The sequence below is a fragment of the Eumetopias jubatus genome, unplaced genomic scaffold (genome assembly GCF_037043125.1).
Source record: "Eumetopias jubatus isolate StellerSeaLion01/CBP00866 unplaced genomic scaffold, mEumJub1_p1.0 scaffold_17, whole genome shotgun sequence".
In the NCBI taxonomy this organism is placed as follows: Eukaryota; Metazoa; Chordata; class Mammalia; order Carnivora; family Otariidae; genus Eumetopias; species Eumetopias jubatus.
Genome location: NW_028274823.1, coordinates 51706884 through 51729979, shown reverse-complemented (window position 1 = coordinate 51729979; position 23096 = coordinate 51706884). Strand labels below are relative to the sequence as shown.

Below are 23096 nucleotides of genomic sequence, written 5' to 3'. Positions count from 1 at the left end.
TCAGTGCAATATGGTTGCAGGATACAGGTCATCAGAGCAAAATAATGTGTATTTCTACATACCACCACTGAACAATTGCAAACTGATTTTTTTAAGATGCCATTTATGGTAGCTACAAAAAAATTATAATAATTATGTGTGAATCTAACAAAAATGTACAGAATCTGTTTGCTGAAAACTACGAAACATTGATGAAAGAAGTTAAAGATTACCTAATAATGGAAAGACAAGGTTCATGGATTGGAATCCATGTTCATGGATGCCAGTGTGCCCCCAAATTGGTTTCTATGTTTAACACAATTCCTATCAAAATATCAGTAGGATTTTTTGTAGATATAGACAAGTTGATCCTAAAATTTATATGAAAAGGCAAAAACACTAGAACAGCCAAAATGATTGTGAAAAGAATACATTTGGAGGAATCACATTAGCTAAGGCCAATTTTAAGCCACAGAGGATTATTCCCAGATGTGAAACCTAACAGAATTTGTCTGATTGGATTTTGAAGGTAATTGGGACTGGTGGAGCCTTTCTTCCTTCCATATTCTTCCCTTTGGAATGGCAACGCCTATAATTGTTATCCTATGGTCGTCCTATCATTATATTTTGGAGGCAGAATGTTTCTAGTTTCGCAGATCTGCAGATGAAAGGAGTTTTTCCCCAGAATGGATCATACCCAGAGTCTTATCCATATTAATTTTAAGGATAAAATTTGGGACTTTTGAGTTGACGATATTTAGATGGGGTTCTGAACTTGAATCAGTGCTGTAGGGTTACGAATTTTAAAAATATGGTGTGGGAGCTCCTGGGTGGCTCAGTCAGTTGAGCATCTGACTCTTGATTTCACTTGGGTCATGATCTCAGGGTCCTGGGATAGAGCCCTACTTGTGGGGTGTCGTTTGTCTCCCTTTCGCTTTGCCCCTCCCCCCACTCACACTTGCTCTCTCTCTCTAATAATTTTTTTTAAAAATTTAAAAAATTAAAAAATAAATAAATAAAAATGTGGGATGAATATATTTTGCATGTGGGAAGGATATAGATTTTTGAGGCCAAAAAGCAGACTGTGGTAGACTGAATAATGGCCCCCAAAGGTGTACCTGGAACTTTTTGCCTGGCAAAAAGGACTTTGCAGATGAGATTAAGTTTAAGGATCTTGGGTTGGGAAGTTATTTTATATTATCCAAGATGGCCCTAATTGTAATGTCAAGTGTTCTTATAAAAAGGAGGCAGGTGGGAATTTGATTAAAGAAAAGGAAGTAGGAAATGGGACATTGGAAGTAAATGCTAGAGGGATGTGAGGAAGGAGTCACAAGCCAAGAAATGCAGGCAGCCTCCATAAACTAGAAAATGCAAGGAAACAAATGCTCCTCTAGAGCCTCCAGAAGGAACCAGCCGGGCCAACACCTTGACTTTAGTCCAGTGAAACTAATTTCAGACTTTTCGCCTCCAGAAAAGGAAGACATAAACATTAGTGTTGTTTTAAGCAACTATTTTTTTTTTGGTAATTTGTTATAGCAACCATGGAAAATTAATACACATGGTTTCATTTTTCTTAGATAGACAACTAGGAGTGGAATTGTTGGATTATGTGGAAACTCCATATTTAATACAGAGAAAACCCCTACAATCTTCAAAATTAAAAACTTTTATCCAGGAAAGCCAGTGTTAACAAAATGCAAACTCAAGATATAGACTGGGAGAAAATATTTACAAATCTATCAAGATATCCAGAATATATAACAAACTCTTATATTCAAGAGTAAAAAGCAAACAACCCAACTTAAAAGATGGGCCAAACACCGATATAACACCCGTCGCTGGCAAGGATGTGGAGCAAGAGAAACTCTCATTCATTGCTGGTGGGAATGCAAAATGGTAGAGCCACTTTGGAAGACAGTTTGGTGGCTTCTTACAAAATTAAACATATTTTTGCCATACAATCCACCAATCGCTCTCCTTGGTATTTATCCAAAAGAGTTGAAAATTTATGTCCACATAAAAACCTGTACATGGATATTTATAGCAGCTTTATTCATAACTGCCAAAACTTGGAAGCAACCAAGATGTCCTTAGATAGGTGAATGGACAAATAAATTATGGTACATCCAGACAATGGAATGTTATTCAGCACTAACAAGAAATGAGCTATCAAGCCATGAAAAGCCATATAAGAATGTCAAAAGTATATTACTAAGTGAAAGAGTAAGTGATTACTAATCAGAAAAGGCTATATACTATATGATTCCAACTATGTAACACCCTGGAAAAGGCAAAACCATGGAGACACGTAAAACATCTGTGTTAGCCATGAATCAGTGGGGAGGAAGGTTCATCAGTTGTAACAAATGCACCATTCTGGTGGGAGATGTCAGTAATGGGGGATGCATGTGTGGGGCAGGGGATATATGGGAAATCTCTGTATTTCCACTCAATTTTCCTAAACATGAAACTGCTTAAAAAAAGAAAGCCTATTTTTAAAAAATGGGCCAAATGCTTCACCAAAAAAGACAGACAGATGACAAATTAGTAGATGAAGAGATGTTTGACATCATTAGTCGTTAGGGAAATACATATTAAAACCACAACGAGATACCCTACACACCCACTAGAATGGCTAAAATAAAAAATACTGATAATACCAAGTGCAGCCAAAGATGCAGAGCAACAGGAACTCTCACACAGGGCTGGTAGGAATGACAACTGGTACAACCATTCCGGAAAAACTCTTTGGCAATTTCTTTTAAAGGTAAACATGCTTACCCTCTAATTAACAATCTTACTTCTAGGTATTTCCTCTAGAGAAACTGAAACTTCACATCCACACAAACTTCTACACAAATGCTTAGATCAGCTATATTCATCATCTCTCCAAACTGGAAGCAACCTAAATGCCATTAAAGGAATGAATGGATAAACAGCGGCACCTGGGTGGCTCCGTCAGTGAAGCGTCCAACTCTTGATCTCCACTCGGGTCTTAATCTCAGGGTTGTGAGTTCAAGCCCTACGCTGGACTCCACTCATGGAGCCCACTTTAAAAAATAAATTAAAAAAAATAAAGGAAGGAATGGATAAAATGTGGCATATCCGTAAAATGCCATGCTATTCAGAAAAAGGAATGAAATATTGATACAATAACCTGGACGAAATCAAGGGAATTATACTAAGTGGAAAATGTCAGTCTCAAATGGTTACGTCCTGTATGATTCTATTCACAACACATTCTCTCAAAATGACATGACAATAGTGACAGAGAACAGGTCAATGGTTGTCAGGAGCTAGGGGTATGGGGAGGATATGAATGCACAGTGAGAGCATGAAGGAATTTGGGGGATACTGAAACTTCTGGATTCTGATTCTGGTAGTGGTGGCATGACTCAACATATGTGCTAAAATGTATAGAGCTGTGTACACACACATACACACACATCGATTTTACTGTACGTTAATTTAAAGAATAAAATTAAAGAACAAGATAGGTGGACAATTAAAATTACTTCTAAATCTTAGTGGGACCACGTACTTTAATAAGCATTTTCCTGTAATGGAAAATGGTCAGAAGAAAGGCTAGGTAAATGCAGGTGGATTTATGTACCAATCTCAAGGACATCAATTCAGAGCCCCACCCCTGTGCCCAAATGGTTTGAGTTACTTAAATACTTTTACTTTGATCAGAAGGAGCCTTCGAGGACTGGGATTAACTATACTTTTTCCCCTTAGAAATTTTCCTTTCTTCCTTTGATCAGTACTTTTAACCCTTCTGGACCTCACGCCCTCTTTACTGATACCACCTCTGTGCTGGAAATCACCATAGTGCATGCTGACCCACTGGTTCCTCGCTCAACAAACCGGTCATTCTCTTCCTCCCCTGCTCAGCCACAGCACTTGGGCAATAAAGTCTCTCATATGACAAGGCATTAAGGTCTAGGGAGGACAGTACTACCTTGGTCTGAAAAAGGCCAACACACCATGGAGGGAATAGGGCAGACCCCATTTCCTACCTTTGCAAAATACCTGCATTTTTATATCATGTAGTTTGGCATGGTTGGGGAAACTGGGGATACTACTTTTACAAATATTGCAAGGTGATTTCTCTTCTTAGAAGGTATTGATTTGAATACAAAACCAAGCGATGTCTCTATCAAGACATTTCTCTCAGGGAAGCAACGTGTAATAGCAGGGAAAGCACCGAGCTCAGAACCCGATGATCTAGTGGAGTTCCGGCCCTTGCTCTACCATATTCCATTCAGCGGCACAACTAGCAGTCAGTCAGCCTCCCGCTTCCTCTTTTCCTATTTCTTCCTCCTATAGACGTGAGGGAGGGTCCGAAAAGCCAGCTCCTTTGCATCAGGCACATCTGCCAAATGATATCCAATAAAATGCTTGTGTATCTGGTCAAATAAAAAGTAATTTAAGTGAAAACGTATATCTTATTAACTGTAAAGTGCTGTGCAAACTTAGGATACTATTATAATCTTAAGGTTCTCGACAAAATACTCACTGTATCAAATTAATGGTGGTTCTTTGCTTTGCATCCCCTAGATATGTAGAGCATAGGTTCCTCCTCCTCGTCCTGGGCATCAATTTATACTTGGTATCACTGGAGGGCAATGATTACCAAAAGATTTAACAAAGGAATCTGGGATTTATTCCTAATGGTTTAATAGCACTTTGAGACTTTTGCCTGAAGAATCACCAGCAGTGGGTGGTGACAGAGAACAGGTCAATGGTTGTCAGGAGCCAGGGGCATGGGGAGGATAGGAATGCACAGTGAGAGCATGAGGGGATTACCAAGGCTGGTAATTAGGACACTGAAAGTGGGGGAGGCCAGGAGGACGCCGCCTGTGAATGCCCAGGTGTACTCAGAAATGCGTGCAATTAATTAAAGGCTGATGATCTCCAAAAGAGATCCTTTTTATGTTTGTGACTTGGTCAAAAGGGCCTTATTTCACATCACCGACAATATCCTGCCAGCTGATAAGGGCCAGGGTGAGTGGCATCTTCTGCCGGTGTTCATAGTAAGTCCTGGCCACTGCAGCTCCTAAGGCTCTGTCCTCACTGGGCACGGGGCTCTGTCTGTACATTATGTAATTTTTTGGTGCTGCCTGCCCCTTTTGTTCAGTCTGTGCCAAAAGCCAAATAAAAGAATCCATATGTGATTACGGCTATAAAACCAAAAGGAAAATATTAGACAAAATTTAACATTTTGGGGTTTCTAAGTTTGTTTTACCTTTAATGCTAGGCAGACAGTTTACACAAATCATTTTGCTGCAAAGTAAAAAGTAATGAGTTAAATGTGTTCCCTGTCACCATCAATCATGTACGTTTGCCTTTGATTGACCAAACATATAAGACACATGAAATGACTTTCTAATCATGTTAGGGGGAGGGAGGGAGGGAAAAGGGGAGAAAATGGGGAGGGGGGAGCATAAGCCTTTTTATTTTATTCAGAAATTCCATTGACATTTTCTGGCAATCTTCTAACATGCTGTATGGGCTTCTCTTTGCTAATAATGTTTGCCTTGAGAATTTGTAAAGGTCTAAGAACTCTTTAATTCAATGTTCTAGAAATTACCAGGGCCAGAGGGGAACAAAATCCCTGTTAATAGTTCATGGATTAATTCTCTCTTCATTTGAAATCATTTTTGGGGAAGTTGCTCTTTCAGGTGGGCGTTCGTCATCTGGAGCAGGGTGAATGGCATTGGCGAAGGCAAGCAGAGCCGCTGATCTGATGAGAGTCACGGAGGAAAAAAGAGGCATAGTGATGTTGACCCAAATGGGATACTGAGGCTTAGCAAATTCATTTCGGTGTACGGGTGTTTATTTTGATTTGTGAATTTAAACAACACACTGACTGGATTTTCTGGCAGTCGAAATGGTTTATAACCAAATGTAACCAGCCTCCATGCACCCTCGCCAAGCTCTGTATTTCAAGTTTCCACGTGGAGGCCAAACTCTTTAATTTGGCAAGGGAACTACCTACAGTAGCAATGGAAGAAGTTTTCAGCACCAAAATCACCCCAAATTGTAATTGCGGTCCTGGCCCCACCCAGCTGTCTATGTAATCAAGGCTGGCCAGGAGAAGCTGAAACCAATTTATTCATTTATTTATTCAACAGGCATTTATTGAGGACCTACTGTGCATCAGGTGCTGCTCCAGGCACTGGGGATTCAGCAAGGAGCCCTAGGCTTCAGTGTTGACACTGTCTCAGAGAAAGGAGGCAATAAACGAGGCCATGAAGCCACGTAAGAAAACAAAGCCAGGAACATAGATGAGGACATAGATATACGGGTTGTGGAGCGGGAGAGTGATGTAAATCTTGAAAATGTTATTCTGCTGTGTTTATGTATGGAAACTTTCTTCACCCCATGAAGTCAAGGAGAACCTCTAAATCCTTGTTGGAGAATGTGGTGAAGTGAGACATCTCCTCCCTGTGGGGACCCTGGGAAGCCCCAGAGAAATGTATGAGCTTAGTTGCTGCTTCTTAATTCTCCTGCATTTGCCAGGAAAACTGTTGAACGGCAAGGCATCTCTTTATTAGAGATATGCCACATTAGACTGGAGAACTCAACATTGTAAAGATGTCAATTCTCCCCAAGAGAGCCCAGAAACAGACCCACACATACACTGATATTTAAATAAATGGGCTCCTGGGCGCCTGGGTGGCTCAGATGGTTAAGCATCTGCCTTCGGCTCAGGTCATGATCCCAGGGTCCCGGGATCGAGTCCCGCATCGGGCTCCCTGCTCCTTGGGAGCCTGCTTCTCCCTCTGCTTCTCTCTCTCTCTCTCTGTCATGAATAAATAAATAAAATCTTTAAAAATAAACAAACAAACAAACAAACAAACAAATAAATAAATAAATGGGCTCCTGAAGTACTGACAACATATGTCTTCTTAATCTGGGTCCTGGTTAAAAGGGAGTTCTGAGTTTGTAAAGATTTAATAACCTACCCATTTATTAGATGCATACTTTTAGGTTTGTATATTATACTTCAATTAAAAATTTGTTTTTAAGCCCTTTTGAAAATGCAATTCTAATGTTTAGAGAAGGGCCTCACTGAGAAATTAACACTAAGCAAAGACATGGAGGATCTGATAGAGGGAAACCGTGAAGCTACTAGGGGAAGAGTGTTTCAGCTAGAGGAATAGCAAGTGTGTAACCCCGAAGATTAGCCAAAGGGGGTGTGGCTGATGGCAAGGAGCAGAAGAGCACTTACGAGATGAGGCCAGTGAGGATTGCTTAGGACCTATGGACCTTTGTAAGAACTTTAATCTGGTGAGATAGGACACCATGGAGAGACTGATGCAGAGGGGTGACAAGATCTGGTTCATGCTGGCGAAGGATTGTTCTGGATGCTTTACTGAACATAGACTGGAGTGGGAGAGAGATAAAAGCAGAGCAGGGAGGCCAGTTAGGAGACTGGTGTAATGCTCGAGGAGACAGACGATGGTGGTTTGGATCTGACAGGAAGAGCAGAAGTGGTAAGAAGCGCTCAGATCCTGGCCATATTTGGAAAGTCAAACCGAGAGGATTTCCTGCTAGATTGAACGTGGTGCATGAGAGAAAGAAAGAAGTTAGGGATGGTCTGAGCAATGGGAAGAATGGCATCGTCAGTAGTGCAATGGGAGGAGACCAGGTTTCTGGACAAAGAACAGGAATTCAATTCCGGATATGCCAGGCCTCAGATGAGATGAGACACTCAAATAGAGATGTTGAGTGGCAGTTAGATAAATGATATTGGGTCCAGGGAGAGGTTCTGAATGGAGATATAAGTTTGGGAGTCCTCTATATATATCTAGGACTTATGAGAATAAACAAGATTATGGCAAGTGAGTATATTTGTATTGTATCTGCAGAAGTCCACTCTCATGACACCACTGTGATCAGGATGACATCACCTGTAGGTAGGGAATAAGCAACAGTTTGCCTCTCACTATCTAACTTATGCTATGTGGATCTACTTTGTCAGAGAAACCCTCTGCTCTGGCACCATCAGCATCCCCTCCTAGAAACAGAAAGTCCCCTTGACCCCAGCCTTATCAGTTGCAGCCCTGGCCCCCTTTCAGAGATCCCGCCGCCCACTCCACACAGGGTTGAGCCCTGTTTCTAGTATGTCTCCCTCACCTGGATGAACACCTCAGGTCTGCAGAGCTTATACCCATCAGGCAATAAGAACTGTTTATTTTCACTCAGAAGCACCTACTGAAGCCAATTAGCTTTACCCCCCAAATGCAGCAGCAAGTAATGTCATTTCCTTCTGGAAAGCCTGGTCATTTCCCTACCCTGACTCATCCCAGCATAGGTTCACACGTCTTGATGCAGTGACTTCTGCCCTTATAGAGCTGGCCAGAGAGAAAGGCCAACAAGACCCAGAGAACGGGCCTTGCAAAAGTGTGCCCACACATTCCAGTCATGACAGAAGCTTCCTAAAGCTTATGAGTGGGCGCCTGGGTGGCTCAGTTGGTTAAGCGACTGCCTTCGGCTCAGGTCATGATCCCGGAGTCCCGGGATCGAGTCCCACACCAGGCTCCCTGCTCAGCAGGGAGTCTGCTTCTCCCTCTGACCCTCTCCCCTCTCATGTACTCTCTCTCTCTCATTCTCGCTCTCTCAAATAAATAAATAAATCTTAAAAAAAAAAAGCTTATGAGTGTCTCCTAGCCATGAGGATGACAGTGTGATTAGCACGCTGTCTGGAATACAGTAGGTGCCCAGGGAATCTCTATCAAAGCAACCATGTCTAACTACAGAAAGCTAAGATTCTGGCACTAGCTAGGGTTCCCCTTTACCATTTACCATCTTTCCTCTTTTTAAAAATATTTCATTTATTTATTTGAGAGAGAGAGAGAGCCAGAAAGAGAACAAACAGGGGCAGAGAGGCAGAGGAAGAGGGAGAAGCAGACTCCATAAGCAAGAATCCCAATGTGGGGCTCAATACTAGGACCCTAGGAGCAGGACCCGAGCCAAAGGCAGACATTTAACCAACAGAGCCACCCAGGTGACTCTACCATATTTCCTCCTGGTGTACTCAAAGGCCTGGAACCAGTTTGATTTGACTCGTGAGTTTGTTCATTCCAGGCATTTTGTCCTCATGCAGGTTGCTGTACTTCTCATAACACACAGTATCTGCCACTGGAAAGTGGGTATAATAATAGTGCCAGTGGTGGGTACAGTCACTGTGCAAATTAAATGACTGATGTTTATAAAGCACTTAGCATAGGACTTGGCACAGAGTTAGAACCCAGGATAGTTCAGCTGTTATTAGGGTCCTGATTTATATTTCCAGCTCCTAAACCATATTGTTTTTATACATGCATATAAAAAACACAGAAATGCACATAAACATAACCCCCAAAAAAGGGTATTAAAATGATTCCCTTGCCTGTGAGTAGTGCTAGGACTATGTATTGTTGAAAGTTTATCTTAATGCGGTAATATCAATAATGGTCTTCATGTCCAGCAAAGTCCACCTCAGCCAAGATACACTCTGAATAACACGGACCTGATTTTCCTATGGCTTCCTCATTCAGAAATAGAAAAGGTAACAGAGAAGACCGTGTTGTGATCGATATCAAGTAACATTTCACCCACAAGAAATAAGTACCGAGTACTTGCCATGTTCTAGGATGTGTGTGTGTGTGTGTGTGTGTGTGCATGCGCACACACACACATAAACGGTAGCTTAGCAGAGTTAAAATAGTCGGCAATCCTGAGAATAATTTATTTTTTTTAAAGATTTTACTTATTTATTCATAAGAGAGAGAGAGAGAGACAGGCAGAGGGAGAAGCAGGCTCCCCGCTGAGCAGGGAGCCCGATGCGGGACTCGATCCCAGGACTCTGGGATCATGACCTGAGCCAAAGGCAGACGCTTAACGACTGAGCCACCCAGGCACCCCTGAGAATAATTTAAATCTGCTAAATTTTGAAGACTCAGTACAGACTGAAAAGAAATGTTAAGAGTTAATCACTCTCTAAATTATACACAACACCCACACACACAATTTATCATGTCCAAGGACAGCTAATCCTAGTAAGAATAATAGCACAATTCACAAAGACGGCAGGTCAAGCCCCAACTTGAAACCACATATGCTGCAGAGAAATTTAAGTATTACATGCTAAAACTCTAAAACCAAGAAGGAGAAAAAAAAAAACCAATATCAATGGATCTTAAAATACATCCAAGGGAGGAAGCCAAGTGAAGGATAAGTGTGGCCACTTATTCAGGGACTCAGGGGCGAGGCAATGGCAGATAGGCTAAATAAATAAGTTCATGGTCTTGGTCTTTACAGAAGACCTCAGGAAGATTCTCACTTGAACCTGACAAGCGGGTGATAGGAGATCAGATAGTGGTAAATACACAGGATGTTCCAGACCTGGTTGGCAGTGTAGATGTAGGCAAGTCACAGGAACCAGGACAATCACCTTCTCTCCCGAGAGGAACTCAGGGCAAAAACTGGGTCCTGCTGGAGAAAATGCTTAGCCTGCCATTAACAATAAGCTGAGGGGTCCGAGGACCCCTGAGTGGGCAATCTGTGCCTCTTTCATGAAGTTATTGGTTATCAGGTTAACATGGATTTGTTAAATCCCAGCACACCAGAAATTGCAGAGGGCATGCTGTGAAGGTTAAGTGGAACAAATTAAAGACAAATAGCCAGGCAAAAGTCTTTAACAGTAGTTAGCACACTTGAATTCGTTACCCCCAAAGATGTGGGCTAAAAATATAGATGCTCCAAAAGTTTAGAACAATTCAGAGGTGACACAGCCAACATGGGAGCTAGGCTTTCAGGAGAGCAATGAGGCCCGAGGGTAAGGGACTTTGAAAGTAATATTGCCCAGGGGATACAAAAGTGGTCCCCATATTTTCCTGGTACCATTGGGTTGGGTATCTTGGAACCCCTGCATAGCAGGAGCCCCTCTCTCTTGCTGAGTTTTGTTATCCTCACTTTCAGCCTTGGCTTTTGATCTCATGGACACTAAAGGCCCGGTGGGCAGCCACTGTGCTTCTGCCTGTGATATATATACAGAGTACAGTGTATTCTGCAGAACCAAGAAACACACGCTGTTCCTGCCCAGGGCAATGGACAGGCTGAGCTCACACGCCACCTCTGGCTTCCAGAAACGCTAAGTGTTCTCAAGGGATGAAATCTGCCAAAGCCTCACCCCACCTCCCTCCATCCTCAAGGCCCACCTGTCCCTGTGGAAGTGCTAACGAGTTCTCTGCCAGAGGACATGGGGGACACTGGGGAAGGAAGCAATTTCTGTCAACAATCATCCATTTCTAGATTCCCTTTTCTGTCTGCCCCCCAACCAATAAAAATAAGTGAAGGCTCTGTGACCTCTGGAATGGGAGATAATATATAAAACATGCCAAGGAGAGCATCATCAGGGTGTTTATTATGACCTGAAGGAGACAAGGATCGGGGATCTGGAGGGTCAGTGCACCAGGATGATGCCGCCAAATGGGAAACACATGCTTCAAGCTGTCCTCATTTTAAATGAGAACAATAGATACAGGGAAATCTTGCTATTTCCAGGTCACGTGCCTTAGCAAATTCCAACACAAAGACCACCTGAATGTCAAGAGGCCATGTGCAGAGAGCTACCTCTGAACACGGAGGAGCCAGCCCTGGGCAGAAATAACACGGTAACATAACCCTAGAAGGGAAATGTGTTTTCAGTTACACCAGGGCCCAGCCAGGCCTCTTCCACAGGCTCTTCCTAAATAGGAACTTGGCAGTGGGATTCGTTGGGCTGGAGGGGACGTCCTTGGCTCCAAAGGTGAGGCCCTCTGGGGTCTTGAGCAAAGTTGGACAGAAGTTCTTTCTCCCCGCCGGTAATAACACTGAGGAATCAGCGTCACAACCATTTTATTAATTTTCCTGACAGGCAGCTCTCGTTTCCACATAGGCACCACAAAATCAAAACATACGCATGTCAAGTGCCCCATGTGCGGTAGGGCCCTGCCAAGACCGTGTTACATCAACACAAGGAAGCAGAGCCCAGGTCTCAGACCCTGCGCCTGGGCCTGCGGATAACTCCCTGCTGGAGGAAACCCCCAGAGCTTGGTTGAATGAGCCAGAAGAGTTCTCTTGGTGACAGTCCTTTATCCTGGGGTCTGGGTTCCTTGTGTTGAACACAGCCGTGGGAGACACAAGGCTACATCTGGCTTTGGGGCATGCCTCTCAGTCCCGCCACACAGACCCCCCGCCCCCCGCCAACTCCATTTTGCCTGCATTCAGTTTCATCCAGGCAGAGGAACAGCAGCCTGGATTAAAGAAGCCATTAAAAAAAAAAAAAAAAAAAAACCCGCAACGTCCTTATTTGTGAGCTGGGTCTGAGCCTGGAGTTCTGTGGCGTTGAGGTCTTTGGGTACATAGTGAGCTGAAGGAATTTTTTGATCAAGGCATCCTTTGAAACTAAAGTGATGGAAGGGACTCCAAAACAATTTGTCCTTTTACATAAAGGATTATTATCTATGAATTGCCTAAGTACTGTAAATTAGGTGGGTACAGAGGGTTAGGGACCGAGACAAAAGCCCTGCTCTAATCACACGGCTGGGGATGCCCAGGGTGAGCATGCGCATGGAGTCGGTCCATCACCTGCAGCCGCACTCTTCCCACCCATCCTTCCCACTGCCTCCACGGCCATGGCCACAACTCCCCCAGACAACTGACCACCGGTGCCACATACAGTGGTAATGGTGGCCAAGGGCTGGAGGTCTCACACCTTGGATTGCAGCGCTTCTAGCCCCCTTCATGGGACCTCCTGGTAACTCCAAATTTCCCACCTCCATCTCTACTCATGCAGGAAGGGGACATGGAAGTCCAAATCCTGAGCTAACGGCCACCAGTGCCAAGTCAGAAAGGCCCAAACTGGGCAGGTTTTACTGTCCTGGTCTGCCTCCTTGACAGTCTAGGCTAAACACAATCCAAGGATGAGGACTGGTGTTATCATTACCCAATGTGCCCCAAAAGCCCTCTTAGGAGGGTGCCTGGGCCCTCAACCCAATGTCCCAGAAACGGGCCTGGCCTGGGCTGGCCACTGTCCTGGCCTGGCCTGTGAGGACAGAGTTGGGTCTTTCATTGCCTGGGTTGGTCCAGCAGGCAGGGGACACTCTGGAGACACAGGGGTGGCTGCCCAGTCAGCTCTGTGGGGTGAGCCGGCTGATGAGGAGGCGAGCAGAGCCAGACCGCCTGTCTCACGGCGTACAGGGCGCCGCTGCTGAGGGTTCGGTCCCTCGTCTCACTCTCCATTCAAATAACCATGGCATGTCAGCCCTGCTGGCCTCCTTGATTGTGCAGAAATAAATAAATGAATTATGTTGTTGGGGTTTGGGCTTCAGCACAAACACATGGTCTGCATTTATCCACACAGTGAGAGGTCCACCAGCCACTTGATGTAAAAAAGCAAAATGATAATTCTTTTCTTTAGGCGCTCTGGTGCCATATGGAATGTATATAAATCATATTTTTGTTTTAACAGCGGAGGCTTTGTTGATAGATAAACATGTGGTTTATCTAAAAAAAAAAGAGGATTGTGCTTTGAACAATCATTTAATGGCCGTGGATGTGCCAAATAAAAATAAAAACATAATTTTGAGAGAAGTTGGCCTGGTGCCCAAATCTGTAACAAGGAATTTCTCCTTAACCAAAGTGGTTAAAGCCCGTCGATCTGTTTTGAGTTTAAGCTATGCTCTCTACTCAACCCCACGACAAACTGAATCCGGGGCTAATGGGCTCTAATAGAACAAGACGTTACCTTTATGAATGACCTCATGGAGAAGAGGTTGGCGAGCATGGTAGAGAGGCCTTGAGCCAGGCAGCTCTGGGCTATGAACCCCAGCTTCAGCTCTGCGAGGCAGATTGCATCATCCCCCTCTTTCCAATTCCAGCTCGGGATGTTTAGCAGATGGGCCTGTGGAAGCAAAAGCAAGGTATGAGACCTTAGGTTGCTAAATGTTCAATTGTTGAAAATGTCCTCTGGGAAATGCAGCATTGCCCAACTGCTCAGAGGCATTCAGGCTCATCCTTTCTTTCTCTCTCCCGAGCCCGCTGTTTGCTGTTTCATTCGACTCTCCTATTCAGCCGACTTCAGTCTCCAGTGGTCTCTCCAGAACATTGCTTCTGCGCCTCCCAAACCCAGGTCTTCCCCTCGGGTTTGTCATGTAGCCAAACAGAGTCCGCAGGGAATCTCCTCTTGTGACAGACACATCAGCCCACGCTACTAGGATGTCTGGCTAGGTTGTTCATAAATTGGCTCCTCAAACACACTCAAGACTGTCAGATGACTGTGTGTTTTAGAATCCTTTTTCATTTGCATCCCCGAAACTCCAGGTCAGTGGCCCCCAAGTCTGAGTGGGCCTCAGAATCACCTGGTGGGTTGATAGACATATTGCCGGCCCCTCCTTCAGAGTTTCTGATCTAGTAGGGTGCGGGGCGAGGCCGGAGAATTCGCATTTCTAATAAGTTCGAGGTGCTGCTGCTTAGCTGCTGATCCGGGGAACACGCTTTGAGAAGCACTGACCTAAATAGTCAGGCAAATCACAGTGTAGACATGTTACAACATCTTGCAGATGGACTGATCCTATTCAACAGTTAGGTCACACCCCAAGATAAGGACCCAGACATGCTCATCCACTTAGTTTTAAGTGGCATGAAGCAGAGAGTCAGAGATCATATGTTGGATGAAGGAATCAAGATTCAAAAACTTCTCCAGGGTTAAAAAAATGGGCAGAAAACCAACCAGGAAAGATTTTAAAGGCCTTAATGTCAAGCACAGCATTTAGGTTCCAAAGAAAAATCAATTGTATAAATTCAAAATGAGAAGACCTAACTTGGCAGTAGAGCTGAGGGGAAAGAAGAAAAAAAATACTTAAGTGTGTGGGTAACTCAAATCCCAAAAAGAGGCCAACCGTGTGACAGATTACAGAGAAAGCCAATGCTTGCTTGTTAGAAATGGTCTCCAGATCAAGGGAAATGAATGTTTCATTCTGTTGTGAACTAGTCAGGCTAGTTCCAGGGTACTTGATCCAGTTGTAACAGTCAGATTTAAAGAGGGAAACTGATAAATTGAATAACTTCCAGAGAAAAATGACAAGCACAAGGAGAGATGGGGGTTCTGGAAAACATCTTTAGAGAAACAGTTAAGAGAGCCAGCAGTGTTTGGCCTGAAGAAGGGCCACAGCCTCACAGAGACGGGATGGTGACAACCTCTGAATACCTCAGGTGCTGAAGAGGGATTGTCTTGCTTTGTTCCAGGGGCCAGAATTAGGACTGACTGGTACACGTTACAAGAAAGAGTTTTTTGGCTTGTTTTATAAAGGAACTTTCTAAGGATGTAATTTGTCTAATAAATGGAGAAAGCTACCTCCCCAAATGCAAGGTCTTTGTCCCAAAAACTCAGTAAGTGTTTTCCCAGGTCATAGCAGAAAGACCGCTTGCTTTGCGTTTGTGGTTGAATCAGAGAGACGTGCTAGGCCCCCGCGGATGCCAAGACTTTATGGCCCCGAAATGACTGCTTCTCTCCAGATACCAGCAAGCACCAGGAGCACCCAGAAGGCTTCCCTTCACTGTCAGGACAACACACTACAGTTGTACCTACTAGAAGAGATGGAAGACGCCCTTATGGAAACAAAGAACAAGTCCAATGGCTCCTTCCTCTGCTTGCAGAAATACCACTCTTGTGAAATCCCTTCCTCAAAGTCCTGTGACAGTCTCACAGGTCCTAAGCCAGCAGTGACTCCTGGGAGAGAAGACTGTGTCCTCCCTAATGAGAGCATGGTTAAAAAGTATGGTGCGTGGGCCATCGTGGGTGGTAATTTCTGTCAAGCTGAGTATCAGAGACCTTCTCACATCATAGGCTTGATTCCAGCGGATGGCCTTGCCCTTTACCCTGTTTCTCTCCCTACTCTGCACCGGCTTGCAAAGGCCACCTTCCTCCTTTACTGGCACCTCAGAGAATACACCAGTCTCAGTGGAGAGATACTCATTTGCCTTTATATCATCTGCGAAGGATAAGGAGAAATGAGATCTAAGTAATGAACAAGTAAATCACTGAGTGTGAAAGGAAATTTGAAGGTCACATAACCTTCGTGGTACTTTCAAGCAAGCAAGCAAGCAAACAAAGCCTTCTCCAGAGAATCTCTCATATCCCCATGTACCAGGTTTTTGAAGGTATGAAGTCCAGGCTTTTGGGCCTTGGGTCCCCCATGTCCCCATCTGGCTTGAGTTCCTTAGACATATTTTACATGTTATTATGTGGGAAAGTCAAGTTTGTTTCATTTCTCAGGCTTCCATATGGCCTCCTTTTATGGGCCATCATATCTTCACCAACTGTGGGGCAGGGAGCAGGGAGGGATGTACCAAAGGCTAGGAGGAACATCATAAATTCATAAATTCATGTGTGCATGAAATGAAGAGAGGAAATGTCATCAGGAACTCAAATCCTCTGTTTCTGGCAACTCTGTCCTTCATTTGAGGGACATTTGGGTCCAGTGGAAAATGCCAGCCTCACTGCACAGGAGTCTAGAGGCAAATCGTGGATCTGCAGAATGAGGCCTGATAAAGCTGGTGTATAGCAGGACCAGGATCTCCCTTTGATCAGCCACAGGACCACTCCTCATCTCAAGAAGAAGGAATGTGAAAATACGCTCTCCTGGGAAACCGGGAGAGGTCAATTCCAGTCCTAGTTCCCGCCCTCTCTATACATATAACTTTGAGGAAGCCAGCATAAGGAACAAAGTTCATTTCAGAGAAAACACTTTAACACTACTGCCCAAGTGTGTGAGGATTTTTAGTGAGAAAGCTCAAAGAACTTGCATTACCATTGGGCCACTGGGACTTGGCTTCCAGGTCCTAAACAAAGACCTCTTTTTCTAGAATCTGTTTGGAAAATAAAAAATCCATGAATAGTTAAGTCATCAGAAGTGACACTGTTCTAAGACACAAACTGTTCTTTCCTTGAAAAGCTTCAAGACATTTACACTCAAATCAAAAATGAGTGCCCTGTACCATTTTCTTTCAGTGTTCAGAGATGGCTGGGCTGAGTGTTTCTCTCCATAAAATCAGATCCACTTTAGAGAACATCAGTCCTTCTAGAAGGCCTACTGTGAGCAACCACAGTTTGGCTCAGTGGGGTGTGGCTCTATTTAAAGAGAAAGTGACAGTTGGCCGTTCTGTCCTTAGCTCACTGCCTGCCAAGTGACCACGAGTTGTACACACCAGAGCTACTCTGAGAGCACGCAGACTCCCAGTCTGAAGTCACATTGGGATGCTAGCATGCACAGATGGTCAAATGAGGATTAAACGTGATAATGGATGTCAAGCTCTTTTAAAACCATAAAATATGCCACAAATGTCTGAGATTACTATGATGACAAACTCAGGACCGGTTTTACATGGAGAGAAAGTAGGCAGCTTGCCTATATCCCTCTAGGCCCTGGAATAACAGCATCATTAGAGCACAGGGAATTGAAATTCTTTGTATTTTAAGTCTCGTATCCAATTATGGAATTAACTGTCACTTGAAGTATGTTGACTATAACATAAGTTTACACACACATACCAGGTTCTTTCAAGAAAGCGAGTTTTAGTGGGTGGAGATCTCTGGACATTTAGTCATGGGTGAAGAGAAAGTACAGAGAGAGGAAGAAAAAGAATACTGTACGGCAAGGGGAAGAAAAACAGATTAAAGAGAAGGTGGGAGCATCTCACGAAATAGCACAATTATAAAGCAGGGTGACAAGTGTCCATTTGCAATTCCATGAGGAATGACATGACAATGACCAGTGGACTTTTTGCTCCCTCTAGAAGAGAGAAATAAAATGATCGAGAAAAATGTGCCCAAGTCACTCCATCCCTCGTACCCTTACTCATCTGACAGGGGCAAAGTCTCACACCTGGTTTTGCCTGACTCTGAAACCCCAAAATATTGGGGTGGTTCTAAGCAAAAACGTGTTTTCAGCAAATAGTCATGGGTCGGTTGAGGCCTTCATCATTGTTCCTGAATAATTACCATGAAAAGGTTTGTAAAAGACATTCAGCTTGTTATGGTTGTGTGAGTACTGACCAGGTTCCATCCAGATCCTAGGTCCACTGAGCTACTTGGAGTTTGACAGAAATCACAGCTGAAACCCTCCTGAATTTCTTGAAGATGTGGCATCAGTACTCATTGGAAGGGGGGAAAAAAAGGAACTGATAGCCCTTTCTAAACATACAACATTAATTTCCCTACTCGATCTAAATTCAGCCAAAAACCTAAACAGCTTAAAGCACTCTCACACTAAATGAAATTTCAAATCATAAATGAAAGAAGAGTTTATTGCCTGAGGAGCTGTCACCAGCCACAGCCTTGCTAATAAAATTCACCTCCACCTACAGGGACTGCTGTCAAGAAACTTCTCCAGACCTATGCTTGTAAGTCCCCCGATATCCTCACTTTATCTCTCCCATGTCCTTGGGTTTTCCAGAGACGAACAGGACCACTGGGTGCCCACCACCAAGCCCACTGGCTGGAGTGCAACCCGTTCTGCAGTGGAACCACCTGCCAAGGGCTGGGCAGTGGGCAGCAGACCCTAGTGGTAGGCCAGTCGCCGACAGCAGGCTCCACTCCACAATGGCCTCTGATGGACGTCCACACAGCAAAATGGGGCAGCACTTGCCAGCAATTAAGAAATAATGGCATGGCACTGGTGCATTTGGCAGAATAGGGTCTTCTCTGGGTCACCTGACTGCCTATTTCGTAGGGAATATGGCCTGTAAGATGGGACACACACTCACTCACAACCCAGCGGGGAGTTATTGTGTTCAGACAGGACACCTGGTTCCAGGTACTGAGCAGCCTCCGGTTTCTCCGAGCCTCATTACGGGGAATAACCGGTTCCATATCAAACAGAGAAAGGTGCCACCTTCCCTCCCCCAAAGCTGTTTCCCTGGAGTTCGGTGACAGGCCGAGCGAAGGAGCAGTGCCTCTGAATGAGAGACTGAGAAGTAATCACAAGGGAAACAACAGAGACTCCAACATTTGTTTTCTTTCCAATCCCCTTGTAAACTAGAACATGAGGAAAATTCCCTTATGTTTTTATCTCTGGAGAGCAACTTTTCTCCTGAATTCAACGAAGCCAGTTCTCCTCTTGAATTTGAGAATGCCTTGTTCCGTATTCTCCCCACTCCCACCCCCCTCCCCCTGGCTTGCCTGGGACACTCTCTACCCCTGGACTGCCACGTCCCAAGGGCACAAGGCAGGACTCCTTCACTTATACCCATGGGGGGTTAGGGAGGTCAGGTAGCGTGCTGACCACATAGCAGGGAGTCAGGAGATACTGACTAAAGAAGTGAGTGGAGCACATAAAAAAGGGATGTTGTTGAAATGGGATCTAAGATTACATCGATATTTGGACCCTGGGGGTCCAACGGATGGTTCCTTCTGGTGACCAGCGGTAAACAATGTGTTTGCTCTGAAGTGAGGCCCCGGGGAGGTTTTTACCCAGCACCCCCTTATCCAGGCCTTTGGATTACAGCAGCACATGTATGTGTGTATGTGTGTGTGGGTGTGCATGTGTGTGTGCACTGTGTGTGGAGGGGCATGTGTGTGCACATGCGCATATGTGTGTGCACGTGCGTGTGTGTGCACGTGCATATGTATTCATGTGTGTGCATGTGCGGGTGCATGTGCGGGTGCGTGCGCGTGCACACGTGCATGCATGTGTGTGGGCGTATGTGTGTGCACATGTGTGTGTGCACATGCATATGTATACGTGTGTGTGCGTGCATGTGGGGCATGTGTGTGCACACGCATGTGTGTGCACACGCATGTGGGGGCGTGTGTGTGGGTGTGCGCGCGCACGCATGCATATGTGTGTGTGCACGTGTACGTGGGGGCGTGTGTGCACGTGCGTGCATGTGTGGGTGTGTGCATGCATGTGGGGGGCATGTGTGTGCACACACATGCATGTGTGCGCATGTGCATGTGTGTGTGGGCATGTGTGTGCACGTGCAGCTGTACAATGAGAGGAAAGAGACCGGGTCCACTTGTGCATCTCTGAGCCTGGGACAGGCTCGAGCTCTCGCTGTCCTACCTTGTTGTGATACTGCAGCATCTGAGTGATGATTCTTATCTTCGGATGGTAGTTCTTTATGGAGATTACTCTGAAAAAGAAAGAGCCAAAGCTGAGGCAGGGCCTGCCTTACTCTTGGAGTCTGATGGGAACATGAATTTGCACCCAAACAAAGTGAATGTGGGGCCAGCAACCAGGCCCCTCAAGAGGGCTTGCGGGCACAGGACCAAGTACAGTGTGTTCGTCACTGTACCCCCTGGCGTGAAAAAGAAATCAACAGAACGGCCACAGACTGTGTCCTGGGCAGAGAAGAGAGCAGTCCTGTGGTGTCTTGGTGTGAACCTGCGTGGACTGGGGTGGGGGCTCCTGAGCAGGGGTCACGGGCTTAGGGCCTACATAGACATGTAAATAAGGCAAGCTTGACCCATGGGGCCAAGGGAGGTTTGCAGTCTCACATACCCTAGGGACGAGCCTAGAAACAATTTGCCCCGAGTCCAATTCTCCAAGTGAACAACTTAGACAACAATGACAAATCAAACAAGCAGCTTGACAAATGATACTAACTGTCACACACACATGGCCACTCACAGAAATTATTTCTGAGCAGAGCTCTTATGATGGGATCAATGACTCAGCCTTCAATAGATAATAGTGTCTAAATGATGACTTTAATGCTGGTTGGAAATAAAAACCGAGGCCTGGTGGGGGCCACAGTCTGGTAGAAAATTCCACTCTCCCCCCTACCCAACACTCTGGGAAACGGCCTTCAGTCTATACTCCCTATGAGCCACTGCCCTCCCCCACCCCACCCCACCCCTCGCTTCTGCTCCCTGAGACAGTCACTGGGCTATAAGTGGAGGAATAGAAACACCTGGATTCCAGTCCCAGTCTTGTACCAAGGAACTGGGTGACCTTCAGGAAATCCCTGGGCTCTTTGTAACTGTTTCCTCATCTGGACATTGGGGGCAACGGTACCTGCTTTATTTATTTCACAGGCTTTGGTACGAGCAGCAAATGAAAGACCAGATGTGGAAATGCTTTGAAATCATTAAAAGCTCTCTCCACATGTAAGTTATGGTTTTTGTCATTACCGACTCTGTCAGAGGTGACATTGCACATTTCCTTCTGTGACAAGGAAAGCTAAAGAATGGAATTCCACAGAATGGCCCACCTCCTAAGCCTAATCAGAAATGCAACTGCGTTTATTAGGACCACCCCCACAAACTTTGCCCCAAGAACCATATGGATGCTTCATCCCTTTTTTTGTGCAAAAATGGAGAGAAGGCAGTCAGGGAGCAGTTTTGTCTGAAAAGCTGCAACTTATGAATTTAGGAAATGGATTGCACAGAAGCCTCTTCTGCACAAATTCACCCTGGGCTTTTGCACTTTAAGGAATTCATTTTATTTTTGAAAAAGTGTTGTGTTGGCTCTTGCTTATAACTCAAGGACTTTGAGTCTCGGTCAGCCCTCAGAGTTCAGTTCACAGCCTCCGCTGGTTTTCTGCATTAGCTCATTTCAAATGGATCTTTGACATTTTAATTTCAAAAGGGGCAGATTGGTCTCATTAAACTAAGGAGAAAGGAGGATTATACAAATAAGGGAAAGACAGAGCCCAATTTTTAACCCTGAACTTCCCGTTTCCTTTCACTGCCTGGGCCTGTGATTCTGGTTAATGGATGGCTTCACTACATTTCTGACGCTACCTTTGTCCTGTAATTTTTATGCGGTGACATCATGCCAAACACCCTGATAACTTACATGTCTTCATATTAGCCCTACCGCAGCCTGGGCTTAAATGAAATACTGCAATTAAGAGAAATGCCCATTTCCAAACTATTACTCATTTCAGTTATTCACTTTTGGAAGGAAAAAAAGATCGCACTAGCCCCAGAATTCTCTGGGGGTCCACACATTCAACTTTATCTTCTTTTGTTTTTTATGTCTGAAAATCTGAAGATCAGGGAGCCTAGTTCCTTAAAGGCTACATTTTTGTCATTTCAAATGACACAAAAACGGGGCAAAACATGGAAATCCTAGTTCAGGGAAGGGGTCACTGAAACTCCTGATGCTGAGCTGTTGTAGTCACTTTCCAGCTGTGACTAGTGAGCGGGTGGACCCAGGTGTGGACGCACGTCCCCACTCCACCACCTCCCTGCAGGCTGGCAAGCCCCATGCGGACAAGAGTTCATGCATCAACTTCCTTCAAACAACTGCATGAAAGCCTATGGCCAAAGAAAAGCGGGAGGAAAGAGAACACTGCGCCAGATGTCGCTTGCCAGACACAGGGACCAGATGCTGAGGGAAGGACATGCTCATCCCTGAGGCACCGGAGGATACCCCCCACCCCCAACTCAGTGACGGGAAAGCTCATGTCACTCGGGGCCACTGATGAGAAGCAAAGGAAGGGAGGTGGGAGCACCGTGATGATGCAACTTCCCAAACCCTCACCCCAGGCACATTCCCAGGCCACAGCAAACCAAGCTGCGCCGAGAGAGAGGTCTTTCTGGACCAAAGGATGGCTGCTCACAATTAGGCAACTTCTTGGGAATGTAGCGGGAGGGAAATGTTTTCTCTTAGTTCATCTCTTCTCTCCAGAAGCATCTCTTTATTATTCCCTTCCAATGCAGGAGGGGAAAAAAAGAATCCTAAGGGGCTTTAACTCTCTGGAGCTAAATATCTTTTTTGTCATTCCATTGTCACAGAACAGTGGTCTTCTGAAATGAGGAACAAATAAGGAGTGGGGGTCAGCCATGTCAGGCCAGGCCAGGTCATGGCCTTTCATGTGCCTCGCCTGTTCCAAGGGAGGGCCCTGGGCAGTGTTCTCCAGAGTGTGCCCCTGCCCACCCAAAGATGTTCTGTAAAGAAAGTGGGGGCGGGGGTTGGAGTCAAATAGGTTCGATAAGTTCTCTGTAGAACATTATCTTAGAAAAGCATTTTAGTATTAAAAGCACTGAGAAGGCTTTCAGTGAAGACACTCTTTCATTCTGGGAAACTGGCAGAAACAAACTCATCAGTCAACCAACTCCTCTTTGTGAGGGCTAT

At 45.0% G+C, this 23096-nt stretch overlaps 1 protein-coding gene across 29 annotated transcripts in view; it reads right to left on the bottom strand.

The window, feature by feature from the left end:
- Positions 1-23096, bottom strand: part of KCNMA1 (potassium calcium-activated channel subfamily M alpha 1) — a 744082-nt gene that overhangs the window by 176977 nt on the left and 544009 nt on the right. For all 29 annotated transcript variants that reach the window (XM_088020031.1, XM_028109572.2, XM_028109573.2 and 26 more), the window contains 2 exons: positions 20076-20145; positions 13760-13915 (listed from right to left, as the gene is read on the bottom strand). In XM_088020031.1, coding sequence (XP_087876157.1) covers positions 13760-13915; positions 20076-20145 — 226 coding nt within the window. The remainder of the gene's footprint in view (positions 1-13759; positions 13916-20075; positions 20146-23096) is intronic.